General features: G+C 45.0%; 1 protein-coding gene across 6 annotated transcripts in view; it reads left to right on the top strand.

The window, feature by feature from the left end:
* UBE2E1 (ubiquitin conjugating enzyme E2 E1) overlaps nucleotides 1-19,739 on the top strand; it is a 63,240-nt gene that overhangs the window by 27,213 nt on the left and 16,288 nt on the right. The window contains exon 4 of one of the 6 annotated variants that reach the window (XM_086380874.1): nucleotides 10,533-10,657. The exons of the other annotated variants lie outside the window; for them this stretch is intronic. Within the exon in view, the coding sequence (XP_086237000.1) occupies nucleotides 10,650-10,657 (8 nt within the window). The 5' untranslated portion in view covers nucleotides 10,533-10,649. The remainder of the gene's footprint in view (nucleotides 1-10,532; nucleotides 10,658-19,739) is intronic. 6 annotated transcript variants of the gene reach the window in all.

Below are 19,739 nucleotides of genomic sequence, written 5' to 3'. Positions count from 1 at the left end.
AAGTCGCTTCACTCTGTCTCTTGGAGCCCTTCGGGAACCTCAGGCCCGTCTCAAGCCGCCCCTTTGAAGTCACTGCTAACCTCCTTCCCCTAGTCTGCTGGTCCCTTTGAGATGAGAAACTGGATAATGGTTTTTTCTTACATTTTTCTTTTATGAATGTTTTAACCTACACTATTTTCATGATGGAGAATTCACCTCGGGAATGGTCCTTCAGTCTGGATGTGCCCTGGGTGCTCACTGCACGCAGTGCCCAGAGCCCCACAGTTTTGAGTGCGTGCACGCGTGTCCTCAGTCACTTGAAGTGTGTGCGACTCTGTGGACCCTCTCTGGAGCCCTCCAGGCTCCTCTGTCCATGGGATTCTCCAGGCCAGAACACTGGAATGGGGTGCCATGCCCTCCTCCAGGGGATCTCCTGGGCCCGGGGATAGAACCCGAGTCTAGGTGCATCTCCTGCATTGCAGGCGGAATCTTTACCGCTGAGTCACCGGGGAAGCCCTTTTGAGTCAGTATGTCTTTACCTAATAGGTAAGTGGAAAAGACAGATCAAGGCTGGAACCTATTTCTTTTCTAACGTTGTAGTGTATGAGGAGGACGTGTTTCAGAAACGTAGTTTTAGGAGGGTAATTATGTTAGATGTCGTTAGTTGGCTTTGGGTTTACTAAAGCCATTGACGTTTGCCATATCTCGGAACTTTAAAAAGGAGCTATGTGGTTCCCTTTCCCTTCTTTTAAGTTGAGGAATTTCTTTTAAAAATTAAAGTAAATTTATGTTGAATTTTGTTTTAGGACTTGTGGTATTTCCTGGAATACATACAAATCAGTATGAGGAATCAGTGTTTGAATCAATAATACTTAAAATTTAGAAGACGCTCAGTTAATTACTTGCTCAAAGCAACTGAGCATTAAGTGTGTGTTTTGTTTTAGTATTTATCTATTTGGCTCTGCTGGGGCTTAATTGAGGCATGCAGGACCTAGTTCCCTGAGCAGGGGTCGAACTTGGGTGCTCTGCGCTGGGCGTGCAGAGCCTCAGCTTCCAGGCCACCCGGGAAGTCCCGAGTGGAGTGTGTTTAGTGCCCTGGTTCTCGAACCGTTTTCTGTCTCAGTTATATTTAACATCTTAAAAAATATTCAGAAGCCACAGCCCACCCGAGTGACTTGTCATCGCTGGGGAGTGTTCAGACACTTGTGTTAAGACTGTGCACAGGCCACTCGCCAGCAGGCAGATAGTGTGCGTGTTGCCTGTAGTATACTTCAGTTCTGATTTCTGTTTTCATGGCATAATACATTACTGAACAAAATAAAAAGATGGTTGGTCAGTTTGGGAAACGTTTTTGTCTTCACTCTTTGAACTTTTAGAAGGAAAACCTCAGGGTAACTGTGTAGCTTTAATCAGTTCATAAATAATTGAACCCTGGTGAATCGAGACTGTTAAATTTCAGTGTGTGGTTCTGTGCATCATCAACGAAACAACCCACAAAGTAAACGGTTTATTTCAGCTTGTAGTGGCTTTGTACTCAAAGGCATTCGGCAGAAGGTGAGCAGAGGGGTTCAGCACCTGTTCTCCCTGAGTTCTGAGCTGTGTCTGATGACTTCAGCCGCTGCTTTCGTGGTCTAGTCGTAGCACAGACAAGATACATGTATCTCAGGAAAAAGTTTCTGAGAGTTTACTACTGATGTTATAAGACTATGCTTTATGTTCATAGGCCTTTTGGAAAAAAAGCTGCTTAGATATAGTTGAAATATATTGAGACAGCGAGAACTGAAGCATTTTATTAAAGTCTTGTGAACAAGTTTTTAGAGCAGTTTTTATAACTTAAAATAAATAGATATATTTAAAGTGAACATTCAGCTAATAAAAGTAGCCATCCATTCAAAAAAATTTTGGAAACAGCTGATTTAGAGTTCTCCATAAAAATATTTTTTCATTTCACTTATTGCTCATAAATTTTCACCGATAATGCATTCACTCATTGAACATCAGATACCATCCCTGTAACATGTGTAAATGACACAGGCGAGGCCGAGGCCCCGTGGAAGGTCTTAGTCTGGAGGAGCAAGGAATTTTAAACGAGAAATAAAAGGGCTATAAATTTTACGCGGAAAACTAAGCTGTTTCGATTTTCCTGGTCAGAGGCAACTCTGGTTCTTTCTGCCAAAGCATGATACAGGTTTTTCTTGGAGATTTTAGAGTTCAGTTTTTTCAGTCCAGTTCCTCACTTTATGGATGAGAACATTTGGGTCTGGGGAGGTGGTGTGACCTGCTTGCAGTGGCAGCGCCGAGGACCCGTGTGTTTGGGAGCGAACACCAGGCTTCTGCCTGCTGCCCACGCCCCAAGTCAGTGACAGACAGGACCGTGCGTGCCGCTGCTGGCGGGCTTCACGCTCTCTGTGTGCCAGTCTCGGTTCACTCAGAACAAAGGCAAAGCTCTTACGTTAAATAGTTCATAGTCTAGAGTGAAAGACTGGCAACTGAAAACAGGTTTATAAAGCAGTTATTTGTTTAGCATATGGATTAAGATGATTGGTTCTGAATTAGATCGAATTAAAGTTGTAGCTCCCCACTTAGTAGATCTGTAAATTTGGGAGAAACATAAATCTCTGCACCTCAGTTTCCTTATTTGTCAAATGGAGATAAAAGTGCTTATGACCTCATAGGTTTTTAGGATTTAAGTATGTATTGTACATAAAACACTTGTAACAGTGCTCTATTCATAGTGAGCCCTTAACATGCAATAGCTTCTAATACTAAAAACGCAGTATTTTAAAAAAAAATTTTATTGGAGTATAGTTGATTTACAGTGTTGTATTAATTTCAGGTATAGCAAAGTGAGTTAATCATGCACATATCTCCACTTTTTAAAAAAAATATTTATTTATTTGCCTCTGTCACGTGGGATCTTTTGTCTTTGATATTTCTTTATTTGGCTGTGTCACACGGGACCTTTTGGTGTGGGTGGTATAGGAGCTCTGGTGGTAGTGCACGGGGTTTTGGGGTGGGCAGACTTGGGCTTCCTTACCCCATGGCTTGTGGGAGTTTTGTTCCTTGGCCAGGAATCTGAACCCGTGTCCCCTGCATTGCAAGGCAGAGCCTTAACCACTGGAGCACCAGGGGAGTCCCCACTGTTTTTTTTTGTTTGTTTTTTAATTAAAAACATTTTTTCTATCAAAGTGTACTTGATTTTACAGTGTTGTGTTTCAGATGTCCAAGAAAGTGAATCAGTTTTCCATATACGTATATCCACTCTTCTAGACTCTTCCCGGATACGTCATTATAGAGTTTTGAGTAGAGTTCCCTGTACTATAAATAGACCTTAAATAGATAACTAATGAAAGCATTCTCTTTAAAAGCTATACTATTCTGGTTTTCCTCCAGTTTACAGAAGAAGAAGTTGAAGCATAAAGTTAGATAACTTGCCCATGAGCACACAGCTGGAAGTTTGGGGAGCCAGGACTTACAAACTGGGAATCTAACCAAGTGCTCTCTGTGTAGACCCAGGCCAAAGTGTGTTCCAGACTTACTACCAATACTAGGAAAGTATTTGGTTGGTTGGTTTTGGTTTTGGCTTTTGTTTTTTTTTTTAATAGGGTCGCCTACATCTGATTTGAGTGAGAATGGTTTATTTAATAAATAGCATTTATTTTTTGAGGAACTTTTGAGGATTAAATGTTGATAGTATATAGTATGTAGTTTCAATAGAAGACAGACTCTTGATAATGTGGAAAATTGAAAATTACAAATCTTTGTCCATCTCTTGTAAATTTCCTTTCCTTTCCACCTACCCATTTATTGGTTTTGCTTTTGCTTTATATTACACATTGATATTTTTAAGTCTCTGTGGGTGAAGTGTTTCGTACTGCTAGTATATAAGTGACAGCTGGTGCATGACTTTTAATATTCAATAAGGCTTTCTTTTAAGCAGCCTATGGCTCCCCTGGCGGCTCAGTCAGGAGAGTCCGCCTGCAGTGCGGAAGACCTGGGTTTGGTCCCTGGGTTGGGAAGATCCCCCGGAAAAGGAAATGGCTGCCCACTCCAGTATTACTCTGGACAGAGGAGCCCGGTGGGCTGCAGTACCTGGATCACAGGAGTTGGACACAACTAAGTGACTGACTCTCACTTTTCAGGGCTTCCTTTTAAGCAGGACGGAGTTGGGATTTCTTTTCTAATCTGACAATCTTTGTATTTAAATTGGAATGTTTAGCCCATTTACATTTAGTGTTATTGTTGATGTGATTGGGTTTAAAATCTATTGTCTTAGTATTTGTTTTCATTTTATCCCATGTGTTCTTTATTGCCTGTTTCCTTTTTTATGCCATCTTTTAGGTTCAGTTAATCTTTCAGTGATAACATATGCTTTGTTGGGTTACTGGCTGTAACTCTGTTTTTTTAGTGGTTGTTTTAGAGTTTATAGGATTCCCTTGTGGCTCAGATGGTAAAGAGTCTGCCCACAATTCAGCAGACTTGAGTTTCCTGGGTGGGGAAGATCCCTTGGAGAAGAAAATGGCAACCCACTCTAGTACTCTTGCCTGGAAAATCCCATTGATGGAGGAGCCTGGTGGGCTGCGGTCCACAGGGTCGCAGAGAGTCGGACAGGACTGAGCGACTTCACTTTCACTTAGAGTTTATGAGCCATGTCTTTAGCGTACTTCAGTCTGCCTTCAAGTGAAATTATGCCCTTTATGGTACAGAGTCCTTCAGTGTTTATTCCTTCTACTGATATGCTAGTGTTATCATAAATTTTATTTCTGCAGGTTATAAACCCCATAATACTTCGTTACTATTTCCACTTTAAATAATTACCCTTTTAAGAGATTTAAGAAATTAAAAATTTATGTTTTCCAAATATATTACTGTTTCTGGTGGTGTTTACTCCTTTTTATGATTCCAGGCACACACCTATCATCATTTCCTTCCAGCTGAGAGATTGCCTTTTAACATCTCTTACAATCAGATTTGCTGGTGAGGGATTCTTTCAGCTTTTGTATATCTGAAAAATCTTTGTTTTGCCTTTGTTCTTGAAACATTTTTGCTGGGTATGGAACTCTGGGACAGTTTTCTCTTCACGTATTACACTGTGGCTCCTCTGCTTCCGTCTGGCTTTGTCTCCGGTGAGCAGTCCGCCAGTGGCCTCGTGAGCCAGCCCCGTGCCTCCCCAGCACACGCTCGGTGCTGAGCGCAGTCACCCCGAGCTTGGAGGATGGCTGCGACAGCGCACTGTCTCTCAGCTTTGCTGTCTGTGTCGTTGCTGGGTTTGTTTCTGGTGATTGGTTTCTCTCCTTGCATTTTCAGACTTTTCTGTATCTGGTAGTTTTCTGTTGAATGCCAGACATTGTGAATTTACCGTTTTGGGTGCTGGATATTTTTGTACTATTAAGCACAGTCTGGTTTTTCTTTCTTAAGTATTTATTTTTGGCTGTCTCGAGTCTTCGTTGCTGTGCGCGGACTTCCTCTAGTCATGCTCCGGTTTCTCATTGCGGGGGCTTCTCCTGTTGCAGTGCATGGGCTTGGGCATGTGGGCTCAGCAGCTGTGGCTCACAGCCTCAGTTCCCCATGGCATGTGGAATCTTCTGGACCAGGGATTGAATCTACGTCCCCTGCCTTGGCACGCGGATCCTTAACCACTGGGACACTCAGAAAGCCCTTAAATATATTTTGAGCTTTATGTTGAGGTACAATTAAGTTACTTGGAAATAAACTGATCCTTTCAAACTTTGTTTAAAGTGACAGGGCTTCCCTGGTGGCTCAGACAGTAAAGCATCTGCCTGCAATGCGGGAGACCCAGGTTCAATTCCTGGGTTGAGAAGATCCCCTGGAGAAGGAAATGGCAGTCCACTCCAGCACTCTTGCCTGGAAAATCCCATGGACGGAGGAACCTGATAGGCTACAGTCCATGGGATCGCAAAGAGTCAGAGACGACTGAGCGACTTCACTTTCAGTTCAGTTCAGTTCAGTTCAGTCGCTCAGTCATATCCGACTCTTTGTGACCCCATGAATCACAGCGCGCCAGGCCTCCCTGTCCATCACCAGCTCCCGGAGTTCACTCACACTCAACGTCCATCAAGTCAGTGATGCCATCCAGCCATCTCATCCTCTGTCGTCCCCTTGTCCTCCTGCCCCCAATCCCTCCCAGCATCAGAGTCTTTTCCAATGAGTCAACTCTTCACATCAGGTGGCCAAAGTACTGGAGTTTCAGCTTTAGCATCATTGCTTCCAAAGAAATTCCAGGGCTGATCTCCTTCAGAATGGACTGGTTGGATCTCCTTGCGGTCCAAGGGACTCTCAAGAGTCTTCTCCAACACCACAGTTCAAAAGCATCAATTCTTCGGCGCTCAGCCTTCTTCACAGTCCAACTCTCACATCCATACATGACCACAGGAAAAACCATAGCCTTGACTAGATGGACCTTTGTTGGCAAAGCAATGTCTCTGCTTTTCAATATGCTGTCTAGGTTGGTCATAACTTTCCTGCCAAGGAGTAAGTGTCTTTTAATTTCATGGGTGCAGTCACCATCTGCAGTGATTTTGGAGCCCAGAAAAATAAAGTCTGACACTGTTTCCACTGTTTACTCTTCTATTTCCCATGAAGTGATGGGACCAGATGCCATGATCTTCGTTTTCTGAATGTTGAGCTTTAAGCCAACTTTTTCACTCTCCACTTTCACTTTCATCAAGAGGCTTTTGAGTTCCTCTTCACTTTCTGCCATAAGGGTGGTGTCATCTGCATATCTGAGGTTATTGATATTTCTCCCGTCAATCTTGATTCCAGCTTGTGCTTCTTCCAGCCCAGCGTTTCTCATGATGTACTTTGCATATAAGTTAAATAAGCAGGGTGACAATATACAGCCTTGACATACTCCTTTTCCTATTTGGAACCAGTCTGTTGTTCCATGTCCAGTTCTAACTGTTGCTTCCTGACCTGCATACACATTTCTCACGAAGCAGGTCAGGTGGTCTGGTATTCCCATCTCTTTCAGAATTTTCCACAGTTTATTGTGATCCACACAGTCAAGGGCTTTGGCATAGTCAATGAAGCAGAAATAGATGTTTTTCTGAAACGCTCTTGCTTTTTCTATGATCCAGCGGATCTTGGCAATTTGGTCTCTGGTTCCTCTGCCTTTTCTAAAACCAGCTTGAACATCTGGAAGTTCACGGTTCACGTATTGCTGAAGCCTGGCTTGGAGAATTTTGAGCATTACTTTGCTAGTGTGTGAGGTGAGTGCAATTGTGCAGTAGTTTGAGCATTCTTTGGCATTGCCTTTCTTTGGGATTGGAATGAAAACTGACCTTTTCCAGTCCTGTGGCCACTGCTGAGTTTTCCAAATTTGCTGGCATATTGAGTGCAGCACTTTCATAGCATCATCTTTCAGTATTTGAAATAGCTCAACTGGAATTCCATCACCTCTACTAGCTTTGTTCGTAGTGATGCTTTCTAAGGCCCACTTGACTTCACATTCCAGGATGTCTGGCTCTAGGTGAATGATCACACCATCATGATTATCTGGGTCGTGAAGATCTTTTTTGTACAGTTCTTCTGTGTATTCTTGCCACCTCTTCTTAATATCTTCTGCTTCTGTTAGGTCCATACCATTTTTGTCCGTTATCGAGCCCATCTTTGCATGAAATATTCCCTTGGTATCTCTAATTTTCTTGAAGAGATCTCTAGTCTTTCCCATTCTGTTGTTTTCCTCTGTTTCTTTGCATTGATTGCTGAGGAAGGCTTTCTTATCTCTTCTTGTTATTCTTTGGAACTCTGCATTCAGATGCTCATATCTTTCCTTTTCTCCTTTGCTTTTCGCTTCTCTTCTTTTCACAGCTATTTGTAAGGCCTCCCCAGACAGCCATTTTGCTTTTTCACATTTCTTTTCCATGGGGATGGTCTTGATCCCTATCTCCTGTACAGTGTCATGAACCTCAGTCCATAGTTCGTCAGGCACTCTCTCTATCAGATCTAGTCCCTGAAATCTATTTCTCACTTCCACTGTGTAATCATAAGGGATTTGATTTAGGTCATACCTGAATGCTTTAGTGGTTTTCCCTACTTTCTTCAATTTCAGTCTGAATTTGGCAATAAGGAGTTCATGGTCTGAGCCACAGTCAGTTCCTGGTCTTGTTTTTGTTGACTGTATAGAGCTTCTCTATCTTTGGCTGCAAAGAATATAATCAATCTGATTTCAGTGTTGACCATCTGGTGATGTCCATGTGTAGAGTCTTCTCTTGTGTTGTTGGAAGAGGGTGTTTGCTATGACCTGTGCATTTTCTTGACAAAACTCTATTAGTCTTTGCCCTGCTTCATTCTGTATTCCAAGGCCAAATTTGCCTGTTACTCCAGGTGTTTCTTGACTTGCTACTTTTGCATTCCAGTCCCCTATAATGAAAAGGACATCTTTTTTGGGTGTTAGTTCTAAAAGGTCTTGTAGGTCTTCATAGAACCATTCAACTTCAGCTTCTTCAGCATTACTGGTTGGGGCATAGACTTGGATTACTGTGATATTGAATGGTTTGCCTTGGAAACGAACAGAGATCATTCTGTCATTTTTGAGATTGCATCCAAGTACTGCATTTCGGACTCTCTTGTTGACCGTGATGGCTACTCCATTTCTTCTGAGGGATTCCTGCCCACAGTAGTAGATATAATGGTCATCTGAGTTAAATTCACCCATTCCAGTCCATTTTAGTTCGCTGATTCCTAGAATGTCGATGTTCACTCCTACCATCTCTTGTTTGACCACTTCCAATCTGCCTTGATTCATGGACCTGACATTCCAGGTTCCTATGCAATATTGCTCTTTACAGCATCGGACCTTGCTTCTGTCACCAGTCACATCCACAGCTGGGTATTGTTTTTGCTTTGGCTCCATCCCTTCTTTCTTTCTGGAGTTATTTCTCCACTGATCTCCAGTAGCAATTTGGGCACCTACTGACCCGGGGAGTTCCTCTTTCAGTATCCTATCATTTTGCCTTTTCATACTGTTCATGGGGTTCTCAAGGCAAGAATACTGAAGTGGTTTGCCATTCCCTTCTCCAGTGGACCACATTCTTCAGACTTCACTTTACTTTACTTTAAAGTGATAAGAACAGCTGAAGGTTTAACTTTCTGTCGCCTCTGCAGAGGCAGTACCATTCTGAGTGCCCTGGGGATTAGGAGATTTTTCTTCTCTGACAAGTGGAAACACAGACTCCTCTTAGCCTTGAGGGAGCCCTGGGGCTGTACCCTCGTTCCCTGTGTGTGCGCTCTCCCTGGTGTTGTAAGGTGGCGCCTCTGGTGCGTGTGCCAGACCTCCAGGTTCTCTCCCCGGGCAGCTCTCTGCCTTCCAGCACTCGTGTGCCCTGGCTACCTGAGTTCTGTCTCTGCACCATAGGGAACGTGTGTGTGTGTGTGTGTGTGTGTGTGTGTGTGTGTGTATGCGTGCATTCGTTCGTTCTGGGTCTGCACCATAGGGAACACTGAGTGTGTGTGTGTGTGTGTGTGTGTGCGTGCGTGCGTGCGTGCGTGCGTGCATTCATTCATTCAGGGTCTGCACCATAGGGAACACTGAGTCTGTGTGTGTGTGCGCGTGCGCGCGCGTGTGCATTCGTTCATTCAGGGTCTGCACCATAGGGAACACTGAGTGTGTGTGCGTGTGCGTGCGTGCGTGCGTGCATTCATTCATTCAGGGTCTGCACCATAGGGAACACTGAGTCTGTGTGTGTGTGTGTGTGTGTGTGCGCGTGCGCGCGCGCGTGCATTCATTCATTCAGGGTCTGCACCATAGGGAACACTGAGTGTGTGTGTGTGTGTGTGTGTTTCTTTCTCTGGAAATACTGCCCTGAGCTGCCTGATGGCCAGTGTTTAAAACTCCTTGTTCATGTATTTTTTCTCTGTTGTTCACAGTGTTTGGGAACATTTTGTCCCTGTCTCATCCATGTTGACCAGAAGCTGAAGTGACATAAAAAGGCCGGGATATTTTTTTCATGAATAAAAGTCATTAGAAAGCAGTACTTTTTATGTTGTTCCAGTTTTTATACATTTATTATAGTAATACTTTCAGAAATGTAGGTGAACCGTTTTGAAAAGATACAAAGTTACTGGATTCTTGTTGCAATGATGGAGGGATGGGAATTAAGTTCATCTTAAGTGGCTTGTGTTTCACATTTTGTCTGCTATAAATGAATAAAAGATTTTATTTAAAATTTATCTTGACATTTGGAGACTAGTACTGGTTCTGGCCAGATCAACTGCACGTTGCACTTAGAGAATTTTTAGTTATTTTGGACTGTTGGTTTCTTTTTTACTCCTCCTTTTACTGACTTAAGATTAAGTGTGCTTTGAGAGTATACTAGGTCTAATATGACTGTAGGTCAGATCACATCAGGAAATGTGTGTTGATTATAATAAGACATTGTAAATGGCTACAGTGTTGGAGATTACAGTTCTGTTTTCCACGGATTTCTGTTGGATTTGCAGATGAAGTGTTCTGAATCCGATAGAAGATGTGAATGTCAGATACTCAACTCTCACACTTCTTTCATTTCTAAAACTTGCCTCTTCTGAGCCAGGGCCGTCAGCTTGGGGTTCTGGAGCTCCTGCTGTGGTCGCCAGTAGCCCAGAAGCCACACGACTTCTGCTTTGAACACAGTGTTGCGCATACTCTTCTGACTCAAATTTGAAATCCTATGGGCTGGTGAGTGAAAGAACCGCATGGAGCCAAGAGTCCCAGTTTTATACCACCGTGCCAGATGTGCTTGTTTTGTGGCAGTGTGTTTGTGGGTGGTGGTTTGGGGTTCTGGTAGGAGTGGGCTGAGGGCATTTTGAGGGAGAGCTGCTGTCGGGGGCAAAAAAGAAGACTTCATGTTGTGATTACTCTGGATTGTTACCCTGGACCAGAAAGTTAGTTTACCGGGGAACATGTAACTAGATAAAAGTAAGGATGGTGTGACTTGCAGTTTGGTTGTAACAGGTGGTAAATCTCAGATGTAATAGGCTCTGTTTCTAGGATCAGCTAAGAAGATGGATTCGTGCTCCTTTGGGGAGCTCATTCTGGATTTCCTTTTGTGGTCACCTTTCATGGCTCATTGGGGTTTTTTTCTGGTTTGGGGTGAATAGCAGTTTTTATGACATGAAGTTGAAAAAATTGTAAGTATATTTTTACTTGTTTTTTGAACTTTTCATTTTATGTTGGAGTATAGCCGGTTAACAGTGTTAGGATGGTTTCAGGTGAACAGTGAAGGGACTCAGCTATTCATACGCGTGTATCCATTGTCTCCCAAACCCCCCTCCCGTCCAGGCTGCCACGTAACAGTGGGCAGAGCCCCGTGTGCTGTGGAGCAGGTCCTTGCTGGCGGCCCACTGTGGATACAGCAGTGTGTGCGTGTCCTTCCCAGACTCCCCAGCGTCCCTTCTCCCATGCTCCCCTGATCCGGCGACCGTCAGTTTCTCTAAGTCTGTCGATCTGTTTCTGTTTTGTAAATAAGTTCATTTGTTTCATGTCTCTTTAGATTCTGTGTATAAGGGATGTCATAAAATACATCTGCCTCTTTGTCTGACTGGCTTCACTCAGTATGATGACCGTAGGTCCATCTCTGTTGCTGCAAATGGTGTCATTCGTTTTGATGGCTGGATAGTATATTCCATTGTATATATTTTAGATTTTCAAAATTTTGGTTCTTAAAGTCATGTGTAAGATTTATACTTTTTGAGGGAGGGAAGATCCCTTATCGCAGAGGGCTGAACGGGACAGACGCCTGCCTACAGCTTACGCTTCTGGGGTAGGTGCTCAAAGCTTTCTTTTTCCATTCTTGGTAGTTGGACCTCTGAGGAGACCAGGGGCTTGCTTTACTGAGCAACCCTTCTGATCCTGTGGTTACAGTGAGACAACCATAAAGTGTAGCGTGCATTATTACAATATAGTATATATCGAGTCATATAAATATATAAGTATAATACTTATTGCTCTGGTATACCATAGTATATATACTGTATATGAATATCTATATTATAAAATGTTTTATTAAAATATAAAGTGTGGTATAAAGCTTTTTTTCTGGCAGAAGCATAATTTGAGGACAACTTTCTTCAGATTTCTAAGATTGACTTTCTTTCTGTCACCCCAGGGCAGGTTTTGTTGCGGGTGGGGAGAGGGACCAGAGGGCTTTTCGTGACACCTTGACTTAGTCTGTGGAGTTGTGAGGCCAGTCTTGTCAGCTGTAATCCCTAAGGTGCTGTCTAGCACGTGTGCACGTGCTAAGTCCCTTCAGTCGTGTGTGACTCTTGTGACCCCATGGACTGTAGCCCAGCAGGCTCCTCTGTCCATGGGATTCTCCAGGCAAGAATCCTGGAGTGGGTTGCCATGCCCTGCTCCTCTGGGGATCTTCCCGACCAGGGATGGAACCTGGGTCTCTTGCATTGCAGGCGCGTTCTTCACCACTGAGCCGCCAGGAAGGCCTGTCTGTCACACAGTGGGTGTTAGACGTTTACTGACTGACACTGAGCGGTTCACAGTGCTCGCTCTGACTGAAGGAATGTTAGGGAACTGATTGCACACCTCTGTGGAGCACCATTCATGTCATGACACTGCAGGTCTTCTCAGTTCTTTGATTGCAGAAACTCCTTCAATCTTTGGTGCCTTCTGCTGTTAAAGTAGAATATAGTGGCACATGGACTTAGTTTTTATTGAGTAAATGAGAGCTGTAGTTATTTACTCCCTGCCGCTTCTCGCACTTTTCCATGCCCCCCAGAGCATCCGTATCCTTAGCTCCCCGTATATCTTCTATGCTGTGGTCATCTCTCATAACTCTGGCAGTTAGAACAGCGGTCCATCCAGATGATTCTCAGAATCCATGTCTGGCCATCCTGGACTGCCCTCTGGAGTTAGTGCTTCCAACCAAACATCGGAACTTAAAAGCAGCACGTGTCAAACATACTTCCCCGGCTGCCCCCACGCTCCTTTCTCTCTGCGCTGGTGTCGTGTATTTACCCAGGTTAGCAGGGACTGCCGTCTTAATCCTGTGTGCTGGTTGTTCCAGTACCAGTGCAAGATGGCTTTTTGGTATTTTTACCCTTCATGGTTTCTTATGCTTAGGCTCCTTTATCAAAGGTCCTTTAGATGTAAACCTGGAGTATGTGAGAACACCGCTCGAGCTGTAGTGTGTGCACGTGTGCTGCACTTGGGGTGGGCTCTCCGGGTTCCTTGCTCCAGTAGCTAGTGTGGTGTGTGTGAGCGTTCCCTCCACTCCCAACAGCCGCCCCCCAAGTCAAGAGTTTGTGTAAACCAGGTTCCTTTCCCCTCTTCCCGTCTCGCTTGTTTTAGCCCCATTCCCCTCCTGTTGGCTCCCAGAGCGCCTGTCCTGGTGTGTCTCACTGCGTCATCAGTGCGTGCTCTGTCACTCAGTTTGATTATTTGTTTTGCTTGCGTAGACGCCCATCCCTCCGTCTTTCCTAAGCACAGTGTTTTCAGCTCTAGTCCTTGATTTGGTCTGCTGCGCGGCGCTCCACCGTAGGGCATGCCCCTCTGCACAGGCCCAGCCTCCCTGCGGCTCCATCGCCACTGGCCGAGCCCCGCCAGTGTTCCAGTGAGTGTGTCCGCATGCGGATGGCCCTGTGTAAGAGTTGAGCAAGATTGTGGGGGTCATGGGGGTCGCTTAAATTTCAGTTGTGCCAGGAGTACTGCAGAACGGCTGTACCATCTCCACGCCCCCTGGCTCAGGGCGTGGGGGTCTTCACATCCACGTATCCCCGTGGATTTTGCCAGTCTGCAAGCAGAAGGTGGTGTCTGCAGTTTGGCGTGTGTTTCTCAGGTTAGGCCACTTGTTGGCCTCTCAGCACATCTTCGTCAGATTCCTGTGTGTCCTGTGCTGATCAGCATTTGTCCACTTTTCTACTGAAGTGCTATTTGATATCTTAGATATTAGACCTTTGTTCTAGACTTTACAAATGTCTTCTCTCTGACCACTATTAACTTTATAATACAGTATATCTCTTATATCTATTCTTCCCCATTATAAGTTTAAGTCTGTCTCAATCTGAATTCTAATTGTGTTTTTTTGTTTGTGAGGCAACCCTGTAAACTTACTCTAAACTTATACATGGGGAATATATCCAGGCAGCTAGGTCAGTCTTAGAAAAAAAAGACGTTGGGTGGAGGGCAGGATCTGTTGTTTTGGCAGAGGTGAAGGCATGCCCCAATATTAAACTGTTTTATTGCCCTGGCCTTGTGGTAAGGTAAGGAAATGAAGTGGATTTAGGGTGCTTAGCGATAGAGACGTGTAGGAACTCCCCGGTGGTCCAGTAGTTAAGACTCTGCGCTTCAATGCAGGGAGCACAGGTTTGATCCCTGGTCAGAAACTTAAGATCCTGCATGCCACACGGTACAGCCAAAAAATCAATAAATAAGTAAAAGATACAGCTGTGTGTGTATAGCATTTTAATATATGTTACAGCGACACAGGAAAACAGTGGGAGAAACAGTGGATTGGTTTAATAGATGATGTGGGGGAGACTAACTCACCCTGTGGAGGCAAATAAAAGTGGGCTCCTACTCAGCACCATGTGTGAGGAGATCTGGATGGATTAAAGGCCTGCGGTGGGAGGTAAGCTGGAGAGCCAGAGAAGAGCGTGTAACCCCCAGGCCAGGAAGCACCTTTCCAGCATATATTCAAAAGCGCAGACCTTAAGGTGAAATGAAATAAGGTTATCACATGAAAGTAAAGTGTTCCGGGTCGTGGACTGCGCCTTGCCTCAGGCTCCGACGCCAGGCGGGGTGCACGGCAGGACCCCTGGGGGAGGGCCCGGGTCGGCAGAGCGCGGCCATACTGTGTGCAGCAGGTGGCAGCCTCCGCGCTCAGTTCTGCCATCCTGCGCGGCTCTGAGCCTAGGAGCCTGCACGTGGCGTGCTCCCCTTCCCCTGAGCACCTGTGGAGGAATAGTCCAGATCAGCCTTCTGAACAGTACAAGGTCTGCAGCAGAATTACTTGTGGTGGCTGTTTAAAAGAAATATTCTTCTTTTCTCCGCGTCTCCCTCCCCTGTTGTCTCAGTATGTGGAGTGGAAAGGATCTGCCTTTTTTCTGAAAGCCTCAGAGCAGTGATGGCAAAACTTAAAGAAAAGGTCCAAATGGTAAGTATTTTAGGACTTGGAGGCTGTGTTAAAACTATTCAGTTCTTACCCATAGTATAAAGCGGAAGCGGAGACGTGGGTTTGATCCCTAGGTCCAGAAGACGCCCTGGAGAAGGAAATGGCAGCCCACTCCAGTATTCTTGCCTGGAGAATCCCATGGTGGGCTATAGTCCGTGGGGTCGCAAAGACCTGGACACAATTTAAGCGACTAAACAGCAGTGGTAGCAGCAAAGGAACTGTGATTTGTGTGTGTGCTGTGTGTGGGCTGAAGCCAGTTCTGGTGGTTTTTTCAAAAGCTGTGAATCCTATTAAATACGTAGACTTGTGGTACTGCTTTTGTGGAAGACTGAATTAAGTCCCAAGGTTAAATGAGAATTAACTGAGAAGTACATCTTTTAAGTATCTGCTTTTAATGAATATATGGGTTAATTATTCATTTGACCAACCTCTTGATGGTATTTTATGGGAGAGTTATATGCTTAATAAATGCTTCACATTTATGAAAGCAGTGTTCCCTGAACAGGTTAGAGTTTTTGAGTGTAATTTTTACTACTTTAATTATTTTGTGAGATAATAGCTTGAAATTAAAATAAGGAATACTCTTTTTCAACTTACAGATTCACAGAGCAGTTATTGGGGGTATGTAGCTAGTGCATGATTGGAGCATTCATTCAGTTCCGTTTAGTTGCTCAGTCGTGTCCGACTCTTTGTGACCCCATAGACTGCAGCACGCCAGGCTTCCCTGTCCATCACCAACTCCCAGAGTTCACTCAAACCCATGTGCATTGAGTCGGTGATGCCATCTCACCATCTCATCCTTTGTCGTCCCCCTCTCCTCCTGCCTTCAATCTTTCCCAGCATCAGGGTCTTTTCCAGTGAGTCAGTTCCTCGCATGAGGTGGCCAAAGTATTGGAGTTTCAGCTTCAGCATCAGTCCTTCCAGTGAATATTCATGACTGATTTTCTTTAGGAAGGACTGGTTGGATCTCCTTGCATTCCAAGGGACTCTCAAGAGTCTTCTCCAACACCACAGTTCAAAAGCATCAATTCTTCAGCGCTCAGCTTTCTTTATGGTCCAACTCTCACATCCACACATGACTACTGGAAAAACCATAGCTTTAACTAGATGGGCCTTTGTGGACAAAGTAATGTCTCTGCTTTTCAATATGCTATCTAGATTGGTCATAACTTTCCTTCTAAGCAGTAAGCGTCTTTTAATTTCATGGCTGCAGTCACCATCTGCAGTGATTTTGGAGCCCAAGAAAATAAAGTCTCTCACTGTTTCCACTGTTTCCCCATCTATTTCCCATGAAGTGATGGGACCAGATGCCGTGGTCTTCGTTTCCTGAATGTTGAGTTTCAAGCCAACTTTTTCACTCACCTCTTTAACTTTCATGAACAGACTCTTTAGTTCTTCACTTTCTGCCATAAGGGTGGTATCATCTGTGTATCTGAGGTTATTGATATTTCTTCCAGAAATCTTGATTCTACTTTGTACTTCATTCAGCCCAGCGTTTCTCATGGTATACTCTGCATATAAGTTAAATAAGCAGGGTGACAATATACAGCCTTGACATACTCCTTTCCCAATTTGGAACCAGTCTGTTGTTCCATGTCCAGTTCTAACTGTTGATTCTTGACCTGCATACAGATTCCTCAGGAGGCAGGTAAGGTGGTCTGGTATTCCCATGTCTTGAAGAATTTTCCACAGTTTGTTGTGATCCACAGTCAGAGGCTTTGGCATAGTCAATAAAGACGCAGAAGTAGATTTTTTCTGGAGCTCTCTTGCTTTTTCGATAATCCAGTAGATGCTGGCAATTTGATCTCTGGTTCCTCTGCCTTTTCTAAATCTAGCTTGACATCTGGAAGTTCACGGTTCACATACTGTTAAAAGCCGGTCTTAGAAAAATTTGAGCATTGCTTTACTAGTGTGTGAGATTAGTGCAGTTGCACAGTAGTTTGGACGTTCTTTGGCATTGCTTTTCTTTCTTTTCTTTGGCACTGTTGAGTTTTCCAAATTTGCTGGCATATTGAATGCAGCACTGTCACAGCATCATTATGTGGTGGTAAAAATCAAACATGCTTAAAGCAGTCTTTGGGCTTAAAAAGGTTGATCTCTAAAACATCTCCTTTCCTGTGTTTGGGTAGTTAAAGGGTGTGATATGTAGCCCTCTCTATAGCAATCAGTTCTATGTTCTTACTAGTTTGTCTTTTTTTTTAAATTTTATTGAATTAGTGCATATCTTAATAATTGATGTGAGATAGTCAAGGCTGTGGTTTTTGCAGTGGTCATGTATGCTTGTGAGAGTTGAACTGTGAAGAAAACTGAGCGCTGAAGCATTGATGCTTTTGAACTGTGGTGTTGGAGAAGACTCTTGAGAGTCCCTTGGACTGCAAGGAGATCCAACCAGTCCATCCTAAAGGAGATTAGTCCTGGGTGTTCATTGGAAGGATTGATGCTAAAGCTGAAACTCCAATACTTTGGCCACCTCATGCGAAGAGTTGTCTCATTGGAAAAGACTCTGATGCTGGGAGGGATTGGGGGCAGGAGGAAAAGGGGACGACAGAGGATGAGATGGCTGGATGGCATCACCGATTCGATGGACTTGAGTTTGAGTAAATTCTGGGAGTTGGTGATGGACAGGGAGGCCTGGCGTGCTGCGATTCATGGGGTCGCAAAGAGTCGGACACAACTGAGCGACTGAACTGAAGGTAGCTTTTATTTATTTGATTTCAATATAATGCCTTCATGAATTATGTGGGATTTTACTGTAATTTTGACCTTTAAAGTGAAAAGATTAACTTGATTATTGGAAAGCCAAAATGTAGCTTTAGATTTTTATGGCAGCCGTTAACTGATACTCAAGTAAGCAAGTGAGCAGCCACTATTTCTGTGGAAATTTGATCACTTTATTGCTTTTAAAATACTTGTGTGGGTTCAGTAGTGGTTAAAGGCCCAGAGCCCCTTGATGTAGTTTTCCTTTTCTTCTCAAGGCTCAGTTCAGGGCTGTGTCTCAGCCACACCCTCCAGATGAGGGCCGACTGGGATTGGCACGGGGCTCTGGCTTTAGATCCCTTGTGTGTTTGGTTGTATCATACTGTGAAGGGTATTTGCAAAGCTTTTGAAAGCAGCGCAACCCTTTCTTGAGACAGATTTCAGGGAAGTAAATCATTTACAACAGTGAAGCCTTCTCTCCCCTTGGGGTACAGTTGGAACACCGTTGCTTGCAGTAGGTATTCCCCGTACGTTACCGAGGCCCACTGACTTGCTCTTGTAGGACAGCAGCCTGGGACTCCTTACTGAATTTGGACCAGATTCTGAGCTGCCTTCTCCTCTCTGCTTCCGTTGACGCCCGCTAGAACCGGTCTGCACCTCATAGATGCGCACTGCTGCTTTATTAGACCGTTGGCCCGGGGAGCTCCTGCTGGCTGGGCCCCGGGGCCCCCACAGATTAGCAGGGACGGGGCTTTGGAAAGAGCGGCAGGGAGTTCAGAGGTCAGAGGAGAACAGATAAGTCACGTTGTGATGGGCAAGAGGAAGACAGTGAGAAGCGCCCTTTAGTTTTGAGACTGGCAGCTCGTTGTTCACCGTTAAGAGGGTTTACCGGGGAACACTGAGGGCGAGGCGGGGTTGCATCTCAGGCAGGAGGGTGAGTGTGGGGAGGGCAGAATTAGAAGTCGGCACTGAGGACAGGAGAACGCTGCACTGTAGCTCGTGGGGGACTATTTCAGCCTTTGTCCAAAGAGTTGTTTTTCTTTCTCGGGAAGTTTGAACGGGATTTTTTCCTCTGGCTGTGCCTCGCGGTATGTGGGATCTTCATTCCCCGACCAGGACCGAGGCTGGAGCCTGTGCCCCCTGCAGTGGAAGCGTGGGGTCCTTGGCCCTGGGCCCCAGGGGAGGCCCGGCCTTGTGTTTTAATCACTTGTTGTCGGCCCTTCTCTTGGCTGGCACTGTCATGGGAGCAGGCACCCACTTTGACACTTCTGTGAATCTTGTAAGAATTTTGAACAAATACTCCTGTCTAAATAAGTAGTTTCTAAGTGGCTGATATGTGAGCACACAGGGGTTTATCTTGTCAGGCTCCCCTGCCCCGTGCTGAGCAGCCCCTGCTGCCGCTGAAGCTCTCCTTCCTCCCTGAGAAGTCAGCCGTCCTCCCAGACCGAGGCCTCTGAGCGAGCTCTGCTCGGCCATGTGCCCATCCCCTGAAGAGGAGGGTGGCTCTGGGGGCTCAGGCTCGGGCGCACCCTCTGCCCCAGCAGCCATCCCCGATCGGGTCTCTGTGGGCTTCTTGGCGCTCCAGGGCCGCCACTGCGCCTGCCTCTGGCTGAGCCTGCCGATGGCTCTGGCTGCTTCTGCTTTCTCAGCCGCGTGTGGGTCGCTGCACGGGCAGAGCGTCCTGGTTGCTGCTGCAGTTCATTGTGCCTTGTGCGTACGTGGTGTGGACTGTGCCTGTCTGCGGGTCTCTTACACCTGCTGTCTTGGTTCTTCATCAAGGCCCAGTCCAGCCAAACCATGCTGCCAGATAAACTGACTAAAAGGATCCATTTTGCTCAAAAGTGTTTCCTTCCAGTATTGCTTTACCTGCGGTAAGGCGTAAACCCATTTAAATAAGTGTTTTTAAAAAATGTTAAACCTGATGTGTTTTAAAATTAA

The sequence above is a fragment of the Bos grunniens genome, chromosome 27 (assembly GCF_055505025.1).
Source record: "Bos grunniens cultivar Pamir isolate PY7600 chromosome 27, Bosgru_T2T1.0, whole genome shotgun sequence".
NCBI classification, from domain to species: domain Eukaryota; kingdom Metazoa; phylum Chordata; class Mammalia; order Artiodactyla; family Bovidae; genus Bos; species Bos grunniens.
The sequence above is the reverse complement of the archived record's forward strand: the minus strand, read 5'-3'. Positions and strand labels throughout refer to the sequence as shown.